The sequence below is a fragment of the Anoplopoma fimbria genome, chromosome 4 (genome assembly GCF_027596085.1).
Source record: "Anoplopoma fimbria isolate UVic2021 breed Golden Eagle Sablefish chromosome 4, Afim_UVic_2022, whole genome shotgun sequence".
Classification (NCBI taxonomy): domain Eukaryota; kingdom Metazoa; phylum Chordata; class Actinopteri; order Perciformes; family Anoplopomatidae; genus Anoplopoma; species Anoplopoma fimbria.
The window spans coordinates 10704519-10725363 of record NC_072452.1 but is presented as its reverse complement, the minus strand read 5'-3'; the positions used below and the strand labels follow the sequence as shown (position 1 = coordinate 10725363).

Here is a 20845-nt window from a genome sequence, read left to right as displayed (position 1 = left end):
CGGAGGTCATTTCATTAATTACTAGCTCTTGTGTTACGTGCATGTTGTCAGCCTGTGTAGTGGTGTAGTGCTGGTGAAAAAAAGGAGCTTGCCACTGACAAAAACTGAAATATCAACCAAAGGACAAATGACCACTGATGTTTAAAACAAAATAAATGAAACCAACATTTTCACAGTTTAGTTTAACCAGCCAATAACATATTGGGTGGTTGAAATTTGGCTGCAGTTCTCTGTCTGTTAGTAATCTCACTCAATATTTAGCCCATCTCTGCGTCATAACTTACTAATATCATTTGTGTCTCTGTTACAAATGTGATTCTATTTTTTCAGACAGTAGAGTAATGGTGCAAGTCGAGCAGATGTTTGGTAAACACACACACCTAATTAACCCAGGGTCATCCTGGTCAGAGGTCAGAGGTCGTATGTGCTCACACCCTGCCTTCCAAGAGCCACTGACTGATAGGACTCCGGGGTTGACCACTGATACACATCAATGGAGCCAAGCAGGGCAGCTAATAATGCATGTGGGGTATCAGACTGGGGACAAGCGTCAGGGAAAATAAACTAGTGCTATCTGCTGGCAAACACATTGACACGCAGACTTAATGGAACACTTCTCCCAAAGGTGCACTGCTCTATTGATTAGCCATTGATGGCAGTTGTAGCCAACACTGATATTGAGTGTGATTTTGCTTTCTTCCACCATCTCCGCTGTAGGCACAGGTCTGTTCTTGCAGAGGTTGAATTAAAATAGGTATGTTCCAATTGTTTTCTTTTTCTCAGCTGTGATTGGTTATCATGGAGGCCAGCACCATAGCGACCATCATCACTTCTTGTTCTGATGCCCTTTCCTTGTGATCCAGTCTCACCTTTATAGGCTTCTCGTTATGAAGGACTTTAAGTCTATTGAAGTCTTACATGAACAGACGTGCACGGCATGCACACGGCAGACACACAATATCGAAAACAAGCACACACAGATCAGAACATAAAACACACAGTCATACTCATATCTCTACATACATAACAAGAGGTTAATTTATAGTGAGGAACACAAGCACTAACACACACACACACACACACACACACACACTCACTTGTGAAGAAAAGACAAGGCAGTGGCCCCGAAAATTGCATAAATGTCAATTATTCTGGAGCTTATGTGCGAGAGGTAGAACAAAGTGGTGGTAATAAAAAATATTGATCACTTCAACCCATAATGTGTCTGACAGCCATTGTTGTAGCAGAAACAGGCATTGACAGAGTACCTTTGCAGGCATGTAAACCTGCAGGACATTATGTAGCTGTATTAGCACTGATCACTGCAGTGTAATGGCCCCCGATCCCCCCACCTGATTTAGATTCAGAAAAGCAAACGAAGCGTAGCTCTAATAAATGCACCTGTTGGAAATATGATAATTGCATCTCTGATGGCTGACCTTTTTTCACTGTTGCAATAAAGATGAGTTGATGCATGCAAGTGTGTGTGTGTGTGTGTGTGTGTGTGTGTGTGTGTGTGTGTGTGTGTGTCTGTGTCAGTCAGGAGTTCGAAGGTCTGGTCATGATTGGTAGTTTTGGCTCTCTGTTTCTGGGGGGTGGATGCACCTTCTATATTTATCAGCAGTTACTCATACATCAGCATGTTTTTAACTGTACTGAGTGGGAGAACTGTGTACGTAATGAGTGTGTGTGTGTGTGTGTTCGTTTGTGTGAACTTGTATGCAGAGCCTCGTTAAATACGCAATCGTTTTATAAGACTGACCCTTCAAGAGCAGTGGGTGGACCAAACATAGATTTGCTCAAATGAGCAAATGAATCTGTAATATGAAAGTTTATGGTGTGTAAACCAAAGTGTGTGTGTGTGTGTGTGTGTGTGTGTGTGTGTGTGTGTGTGTGTGTGTGTGTGTGTGTGTGTGTGTGTGTGTGTGTGTGTGTGTGTGTGAGAGCTGTGTGTGTGTGTGTGCTGTGTAGCACATAGGCATGTTTAAACCTACACTGCATTCCCAATTTCTGTGATCAAATAGTTTAGCTTAACATGCCTCACCCAGTCTTCCTCTGCACTGGGTGTTCTTGTGCACAGCTTGTTACATTAACCTCAGGCTAGTCAATATGTTTTTTGTTATCGTCGTCACATTAACGGGGAACTGCCGTGCATGTACCGTCAGATGATTGCTGTACATGGGAGCAAGATATATCCATAGTGAAGATGCTATTGCTTCTGTCTCATTAGCAGCAGTGCTGAAGCCCTGAGCTGCTTCTTGTGCCCCATTGGGACAGCTGATGAGGCTTGACGAAGTGACCTTTAGCAACCTAATCAACTTTTAACACCTTGCCTACTACCTGCCTTATTGCCATTCTTCTCTCTGCCATTCACCAGAGGGGCCCCGTCCCCATTCAGACTCCATCACTTTTTTGATTTTAAGCAGGAGCCTTGTTTTGTCTTATAATCTGTACGAATGAAGCAGCATTTTAAACACAGGCAGCAGCAGTCTCTGGTGGCATGCTGTGATGTATTGTAATCGGTTGTTTCTCTCCTCACTCTTGACCTTCCTTCTGCTTTTTTCTCTCCTGTCCTAATCTCTCTCTATCCTCCTTTTCTTTCTGCTGAAGTGCTCAGCTTGTGCAATAGATTAACAGTCCAGTTATCAGCTAATATATATATATATATATATATATATATATATATATATATATATATATATATATATAATAAGTAATTTCAAAGCTATATATCATGTTAATCACGTGTTTGTTTTCTTTATTCATTGAATATTGTGTCTGTATGTATAAGGAAAACTTTGAGAATAACTAATTTAACAATACATTTATCCGCCATCTCCTTCTGCTGTGTACATATTTCCAAGATAATAAATACTTAACAACAAATATCCCTGTGCAAACACCTAGGTGGACATCTTCATTAGCAGTAGCAGTATTTCACTGTGCATTGATTAAATATATAAATGTACTGTTTTAAAACAACTTCAATCATTTGAAATGAATTTTCTCTTTAAAGCACAGTGTCTCAATTTGATGAACCTGTAATGGCTTCCCTCCATTAAATTACAATGGCTAACACAATAACATGAACATGTGAGATACACTTGAAAAATATATTACAGTCTAATGCAATGGTTGTGAAGCCAAAGTAATAAACAGCTTGCAATGTAATGCAATACAATTCAACAACAAGGTGTTAATGTAACAGTATGTTTCACTGATTGGCATGAGACTAATTAATCAGTAAATGTATTGCAAAGGTTTTCTCTTAGGATCAGTTTTGCATGGAATCATATTTTACAGGTGTCTATGTTTTTTTGTCCACCTCTTGACTAGATTTGACCTTCATGGCTAGTGTTGTGAAGAGGCAATAAGTACTTAATAATTGGTCATATGTTGCAGCAAAGCACTATATCCTTAAAATATGCTTTTTGCATGTGGAACCTTGAGCTACATGCAGTGTAGCTACACACAAGCTAACAAGCTAATGTCCAGTTGGATCAGTAGCAGTCACTCTGCTGCTCCCAGCTGAACAGTTAATTGTGTTTTATTTATCTATTTATTTATCTAATTCTGAATGCATAAAATAGACTTATAATTTAAAACTGGAGATGCACTGATACTTATATATCATATCTGTCTAATACTGACTCAAATAGCTGGATCATGTATCGGAGAAAGTAGGGCAATCTGGTATTGGATATCAGTATTTCAGTTCAAAACAATTCACTACATTTAAATCTATGTATTCATTTGTGATATTTTTTTTTTTAACAAAGCTAGAAAGGCCATGTTTAAGTCCAGCCTGATGTTGCTTTACACATAAATGAATGATCCCAGTCTCTTCCACACAGTGAGGCAGACAGCTTATCAATAAACACTGGTATCTGATCGGTACTCAGCCGATACCAAAAGCCTAGGTATTGGTATTGCGATTGAAAAAGTCGAATCGGTGCATCCATACTTAAAACCCTTACCAAATGTACAGACATACAGTACCCACAGTGATCACTGTATTTCAGTTTGCTCTCGGTCTAAAGGAGCCTCATACACAGTGGATGTTGGTACTTGGAGCTCTTAGTGCCACACTGACTAGAGACTCCTTTAGGCTGAAGGTTCATTGTTGACCTTGGAAATAGCAGCTTTACAAAAAAAAATCTCAACACAAGGTCCAACTTTCTTGTTTCCACATCTCGCGGCCTTCCTCTGTGGATGGAGCCCCTCAGTTGTCATGGAGATGGTGTAGTTTTTATTAGTCCTGGTTGATTTAGAATTTAAAAGTGAAAACAATGGAATTGTGCTCCGAGTTCAGCAGTCTGGAGTCTTTTTGTTGATACACAAGCTTCAGAATGCAAAGTACCATGTGTATATAATGGACAAAAAACTGTAATACAGCATCTTCACAGATACGCAGTTTGTAAATACTGTATATTAATAATCCAGTACTTTTATCTGTATTGACTTAGTGACTCAACAGACAGTTATTGAAAATAAAATCTTCACGATTGCCGCTTTAAAGCAACTGACTCAATATAATTGTGTGAAAAATATAATATTTGCTTTTATCACATGACTGAAATTAGAGCACATGTATTTAGGAGCCGTATCTGCATTGTGCATTATTCACAGTGTAACTATTAATCAGTCAGTTAATGACATTAACTTAAACTTGACTCCCTTAAAAGGTTGGTAAAGTATTTCCATTAAATTGAGTACATTTCAGCAAGTGTAAGCTAAAAGATAAATGAAGGCATATAAGAGAGTTAAAATCCACTCATCTCTGACGCCACGTACTGAGCTAAGATTAAATCCTGCCAGCAGTGTCATATACTGTATCTGAGCAGAAGCAGGATCTCATTAAGAAAGAAAATACTAATTGACTGTACAGTCTCCTGAGAAAAAGCTGGATTCTCACATACAAGCAGAGGCCTGCACCTTTATTGTGAAGCAAACTAAGGCTTCAGGCGTAACAGTGGTTACAGTTGTCCAGATTCAGCTCTGCAGGTTGTGCTGTGCTGATAAAGATCCAGCTCCATAATCCTGATTCACAGTCAATCTCTACCGATCAGATGCTTCATGGGCTCTTCAGCGGCCCGTGATTGACGATGATTATCTCAAGCGGATGCCATATCTCTGCCATCACTGCGGCCATGTCTGGGATTTTAGGTGATCAAATACAGAACCAAACAGCTGACGGAGAAGACGCACTGTGGCGGAAGCACGTGTAGAAGGCACCACTGAATTAAGATATATAGATAAAGATTTTTTTCTCTCTTTCTTCATGTGTCAGAGACAAAATTATTATTATAATAATTATTATTATTATTAATTAGTGTCTTTTGCCACAGCACAATGTTACCTGACAAACATTCTTCGTGACAGAGTCAGACAATCAGAGCTTTGTGTTTAAAGGTGGTTGAATCAAAAACATTGACTGAATCCAGGAAACACATACTTTAGATCTGTCATGGCCCTGACTAACAACCACCTTTTGGGTCAGGGACTACTGTGGTACGGAGACGTGTTTCAAGTCATTAATCTTTCTTTTCTATTTAGATGGCAAACAGGCATACAAATAATAAAATAATTTGATATTGTTTAGTCACTTTTATTGATTATTGACTTTAAGTGGAGTCATAATATTAAAAAATTCAATTTGCAAGTATAATTTGTTCTAATTATTGATTATGAGTCATGAGCCTATTGGAATTATAAATTAAGAAATTATTATTTATTTGAAGCAGCTATATCAATATGTTTAAATTAACATTTAATGGAATGACTGCATGTATTGTGAAAAGTGTCACTTGCAGTAATGAACCAACAGAGAATCATTAACCTACTCTAATGCTTTATAGCACCTGTAAATCATTGTTTTGGTTTTATGGCCCACACCTTTACCTTGATTCACTCTGACAGCAGAAAAGCTCCAATAGACTTGCTCACAAAATGAAAAAAAGAAGAGTGAATAATGGACGAAAACATGACTCAGAATTAATTCTCTTTCACCATGTCAGGTGGATGTGGAAATTACCAATTGTTTGCTAACATGTTCACCATATTAAGGTGTATTTAGTCAGTCCTTTGCTTACAGCCTTTTGCACTGTTAAAAGGCTAAAAGACACGTTTTATTACAAGTTTCAATTCATGTAAACATTTGTCAGAATTTTCATGTAATTCTGATGTATGCCTCTGTGTCATATACATTATATCGATACTGAAAAAACTCTTATTAATATTGTGCTATTGATTTCAGTCAACCAGGTCTTATTACAAACTCTGACACCTTCCATGTTATTGCAGACACAGAACATATTATTGTGTTGGCGTCCAGTCGGCTGTGGCCTGTGCGTAATGTTCAAGTGAAACATTCAACAAATGTGAGGTGATGCAAAGTGTTTGATCTTGTTGGCCATTGACAGCGTTGCGTCTTTGAGGTTTGCTCTGTGTGTCAGTGCCCTTAGAAGAGGAGAGCCCTGACATATCGTCTGTGAGGAGGCCTGTTGACCTTCGACAGAGCAATGCTCATGTAAGTTGAAAGAAAAGAGAAAGGAAAGGAGCCGGAGAGCTACTGCTTCTTCTGCAACAAAGAAGGAACATACCGAGAGACATACTGAGACATACACAGCACAGACAACACAGGACGACACGTCCACCTTTCATTAAACAAGAGAATGTCAAGAATTGAGACGGAATGATGGCTTTGTGGATACAACCGTCACCTGATATCAGGACAGCAGAGGCCTCTCTGTGTGGAGTTTGCATGTTCTCCCTCAATCAGAGCACTTCCCTTTATCTTAGATTCACAGTCACAGAAAGTTTGCACTCTTGACAATAGTCATTCCTAATGGGACGAATGAGGGGATGTCATCATCTTGTTTCTTTTAAAGTGAATATAGTTTGTGTTGTTATATTTTTTTATGGGAGTATTCTAGATCATGTGACTTTGTGCCTGGACAGGTTGTGGTTCCCTCTGTTGGGATATATTTGCAGTGCTGGTTGCGGTCACCTATAATTAACCCTGCTTTTGTATATGATTTGTTGCCAGAACAACCCCAAAGAATGGCATCTTGCTCAAAACGTCCATCTAGCAATATTCAAAAGTGAAATTGAAGGGCTATGTTAGTCTTTCCTTTTTTTATCAGCTACATTAAAGATCCAGCAGCTTGTTGTGTCTTCTTTTCTTATGAATTTATAGTCAAACCTAGGTAGGTGAAGCATGTACTGGACACGAAAGAGTCTCTGCTTCTGTTGAAAGTTGCTCAGACCGTCAGTCTAGTTCTGAGTGAAGGTTTTCTTCCCAAATTTAGAAACTCCTATTCAAATAGACAGACAAGTTCAAAAAAGCTAATTCTACTATTTAGTTTTTATGTGTAGCTGTGGCTGTATTATATTTGTGTTTGTCTGTACTATACCATATTCTGCTGCAAGCTCACTAGTTGTGTGTGAGGCAGTCTTCTCAGCTTGTCTGCAGCCGGCCGGTGAATCCTGCTCTGAAACTGTACACCTGTGCTGAAAAGAGGAGTCGCCATTTCAGCGCTGTCTGTTTGGATCACTGTTCCCTGTGGCGCTATGCCCTCTTTGAGAGCTCCTCTGTTGGGGATCTATTCCTTGACCCCTAACTCTTTTCCTCTGTTGACACAATGGGCTCTTTGTACCTACGTATACTACTGCTGTGGGACCTGGCTTAGTATGTTCGGCAATTATACACGATCCCACTCCAGCCATGCCTCTTGTTGCCGCTTCACTGGAGAGAAACGCAATCGAATCGAGGAGAAATGCAGTGAGACGGGGACCCGGGAAGAGGCTTGCAGGAATTAGATTGTAGTACTGATAAGTTCCATATAGAGCGGGTAAACATGTTCTTATCTTGTTATCCAGCTTGCACATTAACACATGGTGTGTGGAGGAGTTGGAGCAGGGCTTAAAAGGATGAATCAAATCCTAATCATTCTGTTTGGCTTTTCCCACTCTCTGCTCTTTGTCTCTATTTCTGTTTGTCATCGTGCAAAGAACCCCGGCGCACATGCCGTTGAACAATGGCGAGGTCAGAAGTGCTAACCATTTTCCTACACCTGCTGAATGCTCCAGAAATGAGTGCTCAGTGATTACGTGCCCTAATGTGCGGTGTTTAAAGAGCGGTTTCCAGCTGCAGAGTTAAATGATGGTGCCCTCTGTGAAGTATTAATGATGTGGATGGATGAATCAGGTCGGCGCAAACCTGTTGACGGCAGCCGCGGCGCTCTCTTAAAGCTGCACCCAGACATCAGGCTTAACCGCTTGGCAAATTGGACATGCTTGTTGGCTGTAGCTCCAATTTATGTGCACTCTCTATTGCAGTTAGTCCATCTTCATTATTGAGATGGCCTTTCGTCAGGTCTTGACAGAGTGGTGGAGATGCTAAAGGCAGGGAGGAGGAGGGGGGCATACAGGAGAATCATGAATAATGTGGAGAATAAACACATTTTAGGCATTGGAGGGGTGTTGTGAGTGTTGTGAAAAGCCAGGCTTCCGTTTTCTCTCTCTGTCTCTCTCTCTCGCTCTTCATGTGATTGTATGTGCAGCCTCTTCCAGTGGATGCTGATGCTGTGGATCCTCAGCCTCTGGGCTTTGTCTAACACACATGCAATTGGGCATAAACACACACACACACACACACACACACACACACACACACACACACACACACACACACACACACACACACACACACACACACACACACACACACACACACATACATGCAGAGACATCAATACACATCCACCAGCAGCTGTAGGCGCTGAGCTCTGGCAGGACCTCTGTAGCCTGACCAGCATCCCAGCTGCGTGTTGTGTCACTGTCACTCTGGAGACACACTGCTCGATGGCTGCAGCCTATTTCTATTAGTTTGCTGCTGTGACTTCACTTTTTCTGAGTCTGTGGATTGTTGCATTGAAAAATCCAGGCTTAGCTCATCTGGGTCAGCCAGTTCAGGGTATCCAATTCCAATTTATGCTTTGTTGAAGGGGATGTATCCGTTGCCAGATGTAGAATTTCAATTTCTCAGTTTGCCAAGTTGATACAAGATGACCTCAAAAACATCTCTTAGCTCTGTAAATGCCATGTGCACTTAAGCCTCGGCTTCTGGAGTAATAGTGCCTCTCTATGAAGAGAAGAAAGGGTTCTAGCTGGGTCGACCGACAGGGTTCTTGTACCTGCTGCACCCATGAGCAGCTGTGATGGCTCATGAGGTAATTACCCACTGAGCCGGTGTGTATCTATGCAACTGTAAACTGAAGCAGGGGTTCCCTTCAGGTAGCTCTCCCCACTCAGGTCAGTGAACAGCTAATGACATTTAGAAGCAATAGGATGAAAGAGATGGCACTTGTTTGTAGTCAGCCGCGCACTACCTTTGTCTTATTGTCTGCCGTCTGTCTTAATCTCCCAGCCGCAGTTTTCACACCACAAGGAGATCATGTTATTAGATCCCCTCCCCTGGCTCATTTGTCATCCTGCAGCACCGCTCCTCCAGAGAAGGAGCTGAAAAAAAAAGAAAACAATATAAACAGGCAGGAGGCCACAACATCAAATGTTCATCATTTACTAGCCCAGAGTCTCTTGTATCATCATTATTCTTTCAGGAATCACACAAGGTTAATATGCTTTTTCTTCCCAATGCCACACCACACAATGTTTAGGAGGCTGAGAAACTTAACTCTCTACTCTCTCTACCTTAATGTATGGTTGCGTTTAACATTTTACCACTGCATCCACTGCACTGCATCCTGCTACACATGCGCTCAATCATCCCCACCCCCACTTCTACCAACATCACTTGCTACAGTAAAAAGTATTGCCAGTCTCACATCTCTTTAATCCATCTTCTCTGAGCCAGATTTTTATTTTTTTTTTTCGAGATGCCGAGGCACACGGAAGGGAGAGAGTCAGCTAATTACAATAAACAAATATGCTCAGCGCTGCCTATGTGAGGTTCGCATAGGTTAACGACTCTGCTATAAATGTTAAATGAAGCTTAAAATAGGATAGTATGGCATACAGTTGCCATAGCGATCTCTGCTGTGACTCTTTGTGTACTTTCTTGGTTGTTAAAGTTTAAATTAATCCTAGATACGATTCTGTGATACAGAGAAGAAAGGAGTGATTGTCAAGGGACTCTTTGATGTCTCAATCACGTTTGAAGCTTTTCCTTCAATTACTGCAACTTCATGTTTGTCTGCCTTTGTTGTAATGAAATCTAATGTAATGCTGTTAATGTTATTCTGCATTAGACAAGTTGCAGTCACCCTTTAACGATCCCTTCCGCACTCACTTCTCTTTTTTTTCTGTGTTTCTCTCTTTCAACAGGTGGGACAGTCAAAATGATGCGTAGGAGGTGAAGCGCTGAGCCGTATTGATGGATGTGTTAACAGACAGCAGTCTCACATTGATTGTGAAGACTTCAGAACCAGAGAATGCGAATGCAGTGGAGAACACAGGTGAAAACTTTCGTCTTCCATTTGTAGCTTGTTGGCATAATATCTAACTTCTTTTGAATTAGAAAATGTACATAAAGATTTTAATTTAGCCTTTCTATTATTTGATCATTTGCTTTGAACATTAAGAGATACTTGGTTGTCGACCTAAGAGAAGAGATTCTGATATTTCTGAGAGGAATCAAGCATTTGTTGAAATAAATGAAACAACTTAATGACAACAGTTTCTATTGCAATAGCTCAAAAACTTTGAAAGGACAATTAGTATTACCGCAAACCATTGAACTAGCTTTCTTGAATTAGCTTTTCACACTCGGTTTTAAGCTCCTTGACAAATAGGGGGGAGGTGAAACACATCCTCTCTTTTTTAAATGAAAAGTGGAAAGGAAATATTAAATGAAGCTTTTTAAGCTATTGATAATCCTCTCGTCTGATGCTCCCCCAACTCGGAAAAATGACATCTACCTTTTCTCATAAGACAGGTGCAAATGTGAAAAAGGGTCTAACTATTAATTCTTTCACACTTATTCACAGTCATTAGCGTAGGCAAAATAGTGTGTTTATTCTGATTTATTTAGTGTTTATTTAGGTCATACCTGTGTCCACTTTGTGATTTCTCAATAACATATACCATGATAGTTCCCTGATGTAAGCCCTTGATCTAAAACCTAATTCAACTTAGTCAGTAGCTCCTTCTGTGTTCTGAACAAAAGCTGATGCAATGTGCATTTTCCAAGACTCATTCAGGCGCTACCTACAGCCCCCTAAAGTTTACCTCTACCAAGCAGCACTGATCCGTAGATTAGGTTTATCTCAGTGTTTCAGCTCTGGTCCGGCTCAATGGGGACTGACCGGTCCCCACTGTGAGAATCACACAGATTATCCCCGGCACTAGTCTGTTCCTTCTGAGGGAAAAGAGGATGGAGAATGAGAGTAGAAAAGGGAGGTAGAAAAAAAGAGTAAAAGCGGCTCCATTGAGCAGGAATAGGGCAGCTCTCTGAGGAGGATGGCTGTGAATCATGCTGCAGTTACTCACCACTTATTATGAACATTCTGTACTGGCTGGATTGATTTCCCCCCACCATTCACAAAATGTCCTATAGTGAAGATGGAGCCATAGGCAGCAAGCAGCTACTGTGGCTGGTCTACCAGCTCGGATGAGTGAACGCCCCGGGTGGCTGAGCTGCAGAATGGCTAGCTCGGCATTTTACGAATGTAAAAGCCTCCTTATAGCAGGGATAAGGAGACGGGAAGTTGGAAGAGAAGGAGATAGCGAGCAAAAAAGGGAGAAGGAAGGGGACGGAAAAGGGGGGATGGGTGTGAGGAATGATTTCAAAAAGCCATTAAAAGGAAGAAAAGGCCATGTCAGCTGTTTTCATTTGCATCGTACTTCATATTGTAATATTTGAGCTATTGTATTCCCTTTGGCCACATGGGATGAAGGCCTGAGTTGGATTCATAGTAATATCAGTGACTGAAGGTGGATTGTTAGTGAAGAGAGAAAAAGCGTGGCTGTGTGGCATCTGACACACTAATAGATGAGGCACAGACGCCAACGTTCCTCTCTCCTCGTGTCCATGACCATGTTCATCGGCATGGGCTTGTCTCCCCGGCAGAGCCACCTGGCACAGAGCGGCCTGGGCTTACCTCAGGTGGATGAAGCCCTGAAAATCATGCCTAGAAAGATAGGCGAGACCCTGAGCGCTAACTGGTCCGGTCTGGTCTGGTCTAGTTTGGCGGTGGTCGGGTTGTCTAGCACGGCTGGGCTTGGCAGGGCTCAGGATCAGAAGATCACCACCTCCTGCCAGCAGCCGGGGTCCTTCCATATGCTCGGTGGTGAATGTCCATGCCAGCTTGCGTGAGCTGTGTCACATCCAGCCTCAGTTTCTATTCAAGGAGCACTTCTGCTGATAACACAATTACAAAACTACAACTGTGTTGCGATTATCTCAGAGGGTATAAAGCTTGTTTTTATTAGTATATGAGCTGCTCTCTTTGCAAAGCTAGATATTGAATTCTGGCAGCAGTGAGTGTTTTGGATGTTTATCTTGTTTACATTTGCCAGCTCAGATGCAGTGGTAACATTACGCTGTTCCGTATCAGTGAATATGAGGCTGCCGATCCCCCTTTGACCTCTAATGTCAAACTTGATTTGTCATCTACAATCATCGCTGTAAGACCCTGTGTGTGTGTGTGTGTGTGTGTGTGTGTGTGTGTGTGTGTGTGTGTGTGTGTGTGTGTGTGTGTGTGTGTGTGTGTGTGTGTGTGTGTGTGTGTGTGTCCCTCTGTTTGTGTATCTTGTGTACCTGTCTGACTGACTGATCTGTGGCACATTCTGAACAGCTGAAGAGCTAATGGTCCAGCTGGAGACAGATGGCCTCCCGATAACACTATACCCCCAAGCCAATACTCACACTCTATCACTCTCCCTCTCATACACGTACACACACACACACACACACACACACACACACACACACACACACACACACACACACACACACACACACACACACACACACACACACACACACACACACACACACACACCCAGACACACTCATCCAAGCATGCACACACTCTCTCTCTCTCTCTCTCTCTCTCACATACACACCATAATAATCACATGCACGCACACATTGGATAGGATACATTGTTAATCCATTATAAACCCTGAGGAAACACATTATTCAATGTGAGTTTAATGTTTCACAGCAATTTTGAACAATCTTTTGGCAATATCAGGTGGCAGCTGAGGTTTCATGCGAGCATGGAGGGGATAAGGAAAGTTAATTTCTCCCCTTTTCTTGTAATTTCCCTCTTTCTGCGGCTTTGCTGCTTTGTAGGGCTAATTAAAGAGATAAGACACATAAAGATATTATTACTTATCTAAGAGCTGGAAAATGACTTGGTAGATTTCAAGCACTGGTGCTGTTTACTTACTTACTTGCTTAATTGTGTCCACACCTGGACAAAAATGTCATTGCGGCCCTCCTATGTTTACAACAAATGCTATACAAAGGAGTGTGGCACAAAATGTAAAAGCAAAAAGATAGTAGTTGTTAAAGGTAGAAAGGATATCTGTCGTCGTCAGAGAACATATGTCAGTAACATGTTTTTGCTTTGAGGTCATTTTTGCTCACAGATTGAAGGGAACTGATGGCAAACGCCTCGCTGTGATGCTTCTGCAGCCTCTCTCAACTTGCTGCTATAACAGTTTATTGACTCCGAAAGAAAGAGAGAAGATGCATATTTCTCTCGAGGTTTTCTTCATTAAGGACGACAGTTAGCACAGTTGTATGCTTTTAGTAGGCGTTCTGGTTGCTCCGATGTGTCTGCAGGCCGCAGACCCAGAGAGACTTTCTCTCAGAAATTTCATTAACTCGTTAAATCACTCTTGAATCATATCCATATTCAAAGATTTACTCACTGCTAATACAGCCATGTTGAATACTGTTTGTTAAGCAGTCTTTCCCTCAAGCATTTATCACTACCTCAATAATGAGGCGCATCCATTATAAAATGGGGGACGTTGCTAGTTAACCTCTGTGAACACATTAATTGCTGTGGTATTTTTTTAAATTTTAATTTTTTTAAATTTTGGCATGATTTTAAAGAATACGAGTGAGGGAGCAGCTTGGGATTGTAGAGGGAGGCAGGTGTAGATGATATTGGTTATACAGTCTCCAACATATGGGCCTGTCGTGTCCCATGTGTAGGTACCTGCCTCCGCTGCTGTCATCTAATTATGCAGAGCAAACAAAGCTATCTTGCCTGCTGCTACAAGCCCGCTTCTGTGGGTTTTGATAGTTTCTCATCAGATGGATGTCTTCAACTGATTAAGACATTGTCACAATTGACCTGTAGAAAATCACCGAAACCTACTTTCAATTTAGTCATTAGTGCTATTGTTGCCACAAATCTTGTAGTATCTTTTATACCTCGGAGCTAAGTTGGAATTGCTTCTATACAGATGAAATGCTAAAAGGAGGGGGAGGCAATGCAAGATGACTGCATTGAATCGATCTCATATTATAACTCTCTGATTGCTCCTGGGTTGGTAAAGGAAGACCATTGTATCATTGTTGTGTATTATTTCCATAAAGTATTTCTTACGCTTAATTTAACACAAAATAAAAAACATTTAGTAACTATTATCTCTGAAATAAGTGTTGCATAATTGTAGAAGTTGTTCTGTTGATCACTAACAACCAATTTCCGAACACTTATTCTTCTTGGAGAGGTATGATAAAACTGCTAAATTTGTTCTGTTCAACTGCATTCCCAGCAGTTCTTCAAACTTTCACTTGTGCCACTATGTTGACTTAACATGAGGCAGGTGACTTCATTTTTGAGTGACCTGACTCGTGTTTTATATGTTCTGAGAATTTTTTTACGTCTGTGTTTCGTCTCGCCTTTTACATTTGGAAATCAATCAGTAATAGGTGAGAAGTTGTCCCAACTTGACATTGTTCATACCTCTTATTTAATCTAATACCAAAACTGAAATATTAATGCTTAAGGCTCGCATCACAAAATGACATTTTGAGCTCTAGGTGGTAAATTGGCACTAATTGCTTTTCAGCAGCCCAGAAAAAAATGTCAGGATAACTACAGAACAATGTAATTAAATCTTAGGAAGAATTACAGTTTAAAGAGTTGAAAGATCTGACATATTTTCCATTTTTTCCCTGCAGGGGTATGTGAGCAGAGTGGTCATCTGAGTCTGTGCAGCATTGTTGATGCTGCTCTCCCTCCATCCTCACCTCCTCCTGCCGCAGAGACTTCACAGCGGGCCTGCCCAACACACCAGAGGACCACGCCTACATCCCCAACACTCTCCCTGCCCCTTGGCACTGACTCCTCTCTGGGCCTGACAGCGGCCCCCTGCCCTCCCTCTGATGATGCTCCAACTGTAGTCTCCCACCTTCACCACACTCCCACACCACTTCCCGACCCAGCTGTAAGCTCCTGGGGCCCAACGGGAGACACTCAGAAGACTTCTCTTCTGCTGCCTGTTGCCCTCCCTCTGTCAGCTACAATGATGGAGCCTGCCTCTGTGTCTGCGCTGACAGAGGAGTGTCTTCTTCAGCCTACCCGCACCTGCCTTGGATGCTTCATCGAGACCCGTGATGCCACCGACCCTAATTCCATCCCGAACCCGCCCCATGACCCTAACACCAGCCCTGACACAGAGACTGGGCTAAGTGTAAGGATAGGTGATGTGAGCAGAGAGGACTTCTCCGACATCAACAACATCAGCATCCAGTGCCTGAGCCATGCGGGGGAGGCAGTGAGTCACTATGGAGAACAGCTCCTCTCTGACCAACTACTTAGCTTTCCTCTGCCCAAAGCCCCAGGTGAGGGTAAGAGAGTTGATGGAAACAAAACAACAGAGGACTGTGATGACCCAGAAGATGATGCAACAGCTAAGAACTTGTATGAGGGACTGTTACTGGACAAAGTGAGCGGAGAGGAGGTTCTGCTGGCTAACGCCGGTCAGGACTGGGGCTACTTTGAATCCTTCATCAGTGAGAGTAAGATGGAACTGCTGGACCTTTGTTCTAAGAATGAACTGTCAGTCAACCTCTTCTCTGAGGAAGACGTTGACAATCTATTTGATGATGAGGACGATGATTCCACTTTAAGCAGTGATGTCTGTTCACTGAAGATTCGCTACGAGTCTTTCCAGGACAACATGAGGGAAAAGACAAATGTGCTCCAGGAGGAGACGCAGTTTAACTTCTTCCCTAGTGTCCTGGCCAACTGTGCCAAGAAAGAGGAAGGAGCTGGAGTTTTGAGGAGGAGTGCTGAGGAGCTTCAGCCCAAAACTGATGAGCTCATTCTTGAGACAGGACAGGAAGGAAAGGCTGGGGACTGCAGTGGTAGGAGTCCCCTTGGTGGTTCCCAAGGCTCACCCATGTCAACTCCCAAAGTCAACTACCTAATGGACTTCAATTCCACAGAGGAGTCAGGCGAGTTCAGTGATGACAGCTCCTGCACTGGCTCCTCCTCAGACACCCTGCAGGAGGGCAAGTTTAAGAAGGGCCACTCAAAGAGATTGCTCAGTCCCTCTAACCCCCTCAACTATGGTTTGCGCTCCAAGAGAAAGGTTCGATACAGTGACGATTATTTATATGACGTTGACTCGCTTGAGAGTGAGAAGAATGCAGAGAAAAAAGAGAAAGCCCCGTCTGGTCAAAAAGAGGAGGAGGATGTAGACTGGTGCCCCAAAAAACGTCGAAAATCCTGTCGTAAAGAGCCGCCAGTGGTCATCAAGTACATTATCATCAACAGGTTTAAAGGGGAGAGACTCATGTCAGTGAAATTGGGCAAGTTGGACCCTGTGGATGCTACTGTGAGCTTAAACACCGACACAGTTAGCAAATATGAGACACTGGCTCCTCTGAAGGATTTCTGGCAGGAGAAGCAAAGAGAGAGACAGGAACAGCTTAAGCTGGCTGCCAGAGATAAACAACAACGCGGTTTTCATCTAAACGGACGCCATCATCGCCCTTTTAATTCTAGTCATCCCAAAAGGAAATACAAGATTGCAAACAGGCTTAAGGTTCAGAGGATTCACGCTGTGGAGCAATCAGCGACAGTACAGTGCTCCCCTCTCTCTGATCGGGGCCAGGGAGGTGTCAATAAAGAAGAGGCCACCCCCACGGTAGGGGGAATAATAGCAGCCCCAGGCCTCCCAGTCACATCAGACACAAACTCCATCACGCACGCAGTCACAGCCAAGAGCCGCTCCCAGGAGAGGGAGGAAAGGGAGGGGAGGAGATTGGGAGGAAATAAAACAGTCAGGATAAGGAAATTCAAAAGCGAAGCCAGGCTGAGGAGCAAGAAAATGAAAGAGGCAGAAGGAGAGGAGGGGAGGAGCGTGACAAATGAAACGGATGCCTGTGTCACTGCGGCACAGATTGGGGACCCTGCTGCTGGGTTAGAAGAGGCAGGCATTAGCTCAACTACAGTCAAACCCCATTTCTCTGACAATACCACCAACGCTCACACATCTGAGGAGAAATTCCCCTTCGTGTCGTCCACCTGCTCTCCTGACAAAGCTCCCCCCTCAGAGGCGGTGGAGGCGGGTGTCCCTGTTATCCCGGGGGCTACCTGCAGACCCTGTTAGATGCTACTGACTCCTCTGGTGGAGCAACCATCTCTTATTTCCCCCAACAGCCCTCTAGGCAGCGTTACCCTCTGGGGCTATCCCTAGAGGAGAAACAGTTTTCTTCTCTGCAGCTCGCTCAGAGCTGCGTCCTCTCGCCTCCCTCCGAGTCAGAGCTCCAGCAGTCTCCCCAGAACTGCCCCAACTTCCCCCAGATGTGGCACCCGCAGCTCTGTGCAAGTCACAGCCAGAGCTTTGGGCCTGAGACCCCTGAGACTCCCATTTTACCCAACAACTTCCCAGCTGCTGTGCCCCTGAATGACAGCCTGCCAGTGTCTAACTACAGCCAGCTAAGCCCTGAAGCTGACAGGCTACTTTATGAGAAGAGCTACCTGACGGAGGCAGGGATGCAGCCTGGGGCAGATCTGCAAGTGTGTCAGTCTGCTTGTGTGGAGGGCCAGGTGCAATACCAGAGAGGGTCCCTGTGCACAGACAATGGCAGGCTCATCAGCTATGACTCAGTGGGCTCTCTGTCAGCCTCCTCCAGCAATTACAGCTCCCTCAGCCTCAAGTCCTGCGAGCGAGAGGGTGAGGAGGAGGGCCGAGACAGCTTCTTAGCTCATTGCAGTCCCAAAGTGGTGATTCAGCAGAGTGTGGACGCCCTTACCCCACTCAGGGAGTCCTCGGACCTGCTGGACATCTCCAACTTCACCCCCGACAAGTTTAGACACTCATCACTGTCAGAGCTCTCCCCTCCTGAGACCCCAAACCTGTCCCCCCAGGTGGTGGGCCGTGAGATGAAAATGGCAGGGAATGCTGGAGAATACCAGGATGTGAATGACATGACTATGGACTGCAACAGGGAGGTAAAGTGGAACTGTGACGTTATGCAGCAACAAGAGCACACAGCAAATGCATACACAGTGGAAGACAGACAGTTTCCGCTGCATAACTTTAACAGTCAGGATGTGTTACGTTTAGATAAAAAGGAGCAGGGAGTTACCGAATTTGATGAACAGACTGGTGAGATGTTGGCTGGTGCAAAAAGCATTAAGTCAAAGAGGAAAGGCAACTGCAAGCAGACAGCTGCGGGGCAGAGCCCAAAGAAAGTCCGGGCTCCTAGAGCTCCAAAGTCAGAAAAGGTCAAGACCCCCAAACAGAACTCACGTTCCACCAAAAAGATAAAGGCCATGCTGGAGGGTAAGGCAGCAAAGAACCAGGCAGGTGGTTGTGGCACAGGCCTGACAGACAGTAGCAGCACTGGGGACTGGTCTGGCACCGGTTGGTCAGAGAGCAACAGCCTGGTAGGGGACGACCAGAGAGAATTCGAGGAGCCCTCCAATATTCTGTCCAACATTGTCTCGGGCATGGCTGAGGTTCAAAGGTTCATGATGGCCTCCATTGAGCCACTGTGGAATCCCATGTCTGAGGCCTGCATGCCCTCTGAGGCCAATAGCCTCAACCTAAAGACCCTCAAAATCTTGGCAGGCACCGAAGCCGACCTGAAGAAAAAAGGAGCCGCGCTAACGGGGGCTGGGAGAGGCAGAAAGGCAGGGGGAAAGGGAGGAAAGAACCAGGCCAAATTCAACCCCTCTCATCCCTTATTCCCTCAGCTAGCTCTTGGCTGTAACATGTTTGATAAACCCAACTTTATTAACCCTGGGCCTGCACACAAAAAGCTGTACCGCCACAAGACCAGTGCAAAGTTCCCGCGGATTGAGACACTGAAGGGGAAGCGAGCTGAGAGAGACCCAAATAAGGACATAGCACTGATGACCTCTTTTGAGAAACTGAGGTAATATTTTCTTATCAGCTGCTGTTGCACCCCCTTCTCACTTCCCCCCACTACCTGCTCAGCCCTCCCCTCCAAGCATACCTACACTGACGCTATGCCAGAGCTGCATGAGTACTACGTTGCCCCTGACTACTCCCACTTCCTTTTAACCCCCACCCGAAGAGGAAATTACTATCTGCATGAAAAACTTCTTGTACTTTGCAAACTACCTATTGAGTGATTGTGACAAGCTTGATTGAGATTTGAAACGACCATGGCTGCATTTTTCTTGCTTTTGTTGTTTCTGCTTCGTTTGTTCTTCTTATAGTCGTTTTTGTTTTCTTTTTGTCTGAAAAAAAGAATAAGCCTTGAAAACAGTTCTGTCGCCTTTTTGAGGAACTTTGTTTTTGTATTTCTCAGCAGAACTAGCTCCCCTGAATTATGTATTTATTCCCCCTTTCCCTAAAGATGTAGCTATATACACAAATGCATTGAGTGACATCTACGCACCCCTCCTCCTCATCTGTTTTTGTATGCAGAATATGGATGTCCTGTTGTTGCTGTCCTTCATACACTGCCTGGCTCATTTCAAGAAGGAACCTACAATTAATGAGCCCTATTTAAGCCCAAGACATCTTGAAAACACAAGATGGGACCATTTTGTATTGACGACATATCAGACTTTGTCTTTTTTTCAACCCCTCAAAGTTGGAATAACTCCCCCTTTTCTTTAATCAAGCATTTCTTTTTCCTCTGGAGTTTTCGAGGAACTGGTTATCTAAATTTACATTTTTACGCCTTGCAAATTCATAAAGCTCCACCCTCAGAGTATTTTTGTCAATGTTGTTGTACAGGGACATGCAATATTTGCAAAAAAAGATGATTATAATCTTAAAATCAATGTGCCAAAAGTAACAATGCTGTGTAAATGACCTCTTATATATGTGTGAATATTGGCTGTTCCTCTTTTCTATCCATTGGAGTATTGGCTGCTCGGGTTGGAGACTCCTTGCAAAGACTTGCCACCACAGGAATTCTTTATTTGGGACTTTACTCTCTTCTCTGATGAAAGGCACCAACAGCTGGCAGTGGTACACCTCCACTCACTAAACCAAATCAGAAAGACTCTCCTCGTTTCCCCCACTTTGATTGCCAAATTCAATTTACCTCAACATCGCCTGGCACTGAGAAGCAACAAAAGAGAGGCAAAGGGGAGATCTGCTCTGAAGGCTACTATAGAGGAAAACGATAAAAGATATAGCTTTCTCTGGACCAAGGAGAGTGTAGTGCAGATGTTTGAGGGTAAGCAAGGAAATTATTTGTCAGTTGGGGCTGTGCCTCACTGGATTGCTGTTTTGTACTAGAAATTCAAGGCAGTTTATAACTCAAAGAGATTCTGATGCACGCATCAGTGGTGAATGGACATAACATGTTTGCAGTTAGATTAAATGTGAATGTGAAAGCAGTTTTCAGTACACATGG

General features: G+C 43.4%; 1 protein-coding gene across 1 annotated transcript; it reads left to right on the top strand.

The window, feature by feature from the left end:
• The first annotated feature begins 10396 nt into the window (after window positions 1-10396).
• nexmifb (neurite extension and migration factor b) lies at window positions 10397-19388 on the top strand. The gene is given in 3 exon segments (XM_054598232.1): window positions 10397-10478; window positions 15173-17578; window positions 17581-19388. Coding segments are annotated over 3 exon segments (4296 nt in total).
• Window positions 19389-20845: the final 1457 nt, after the last annotated feature.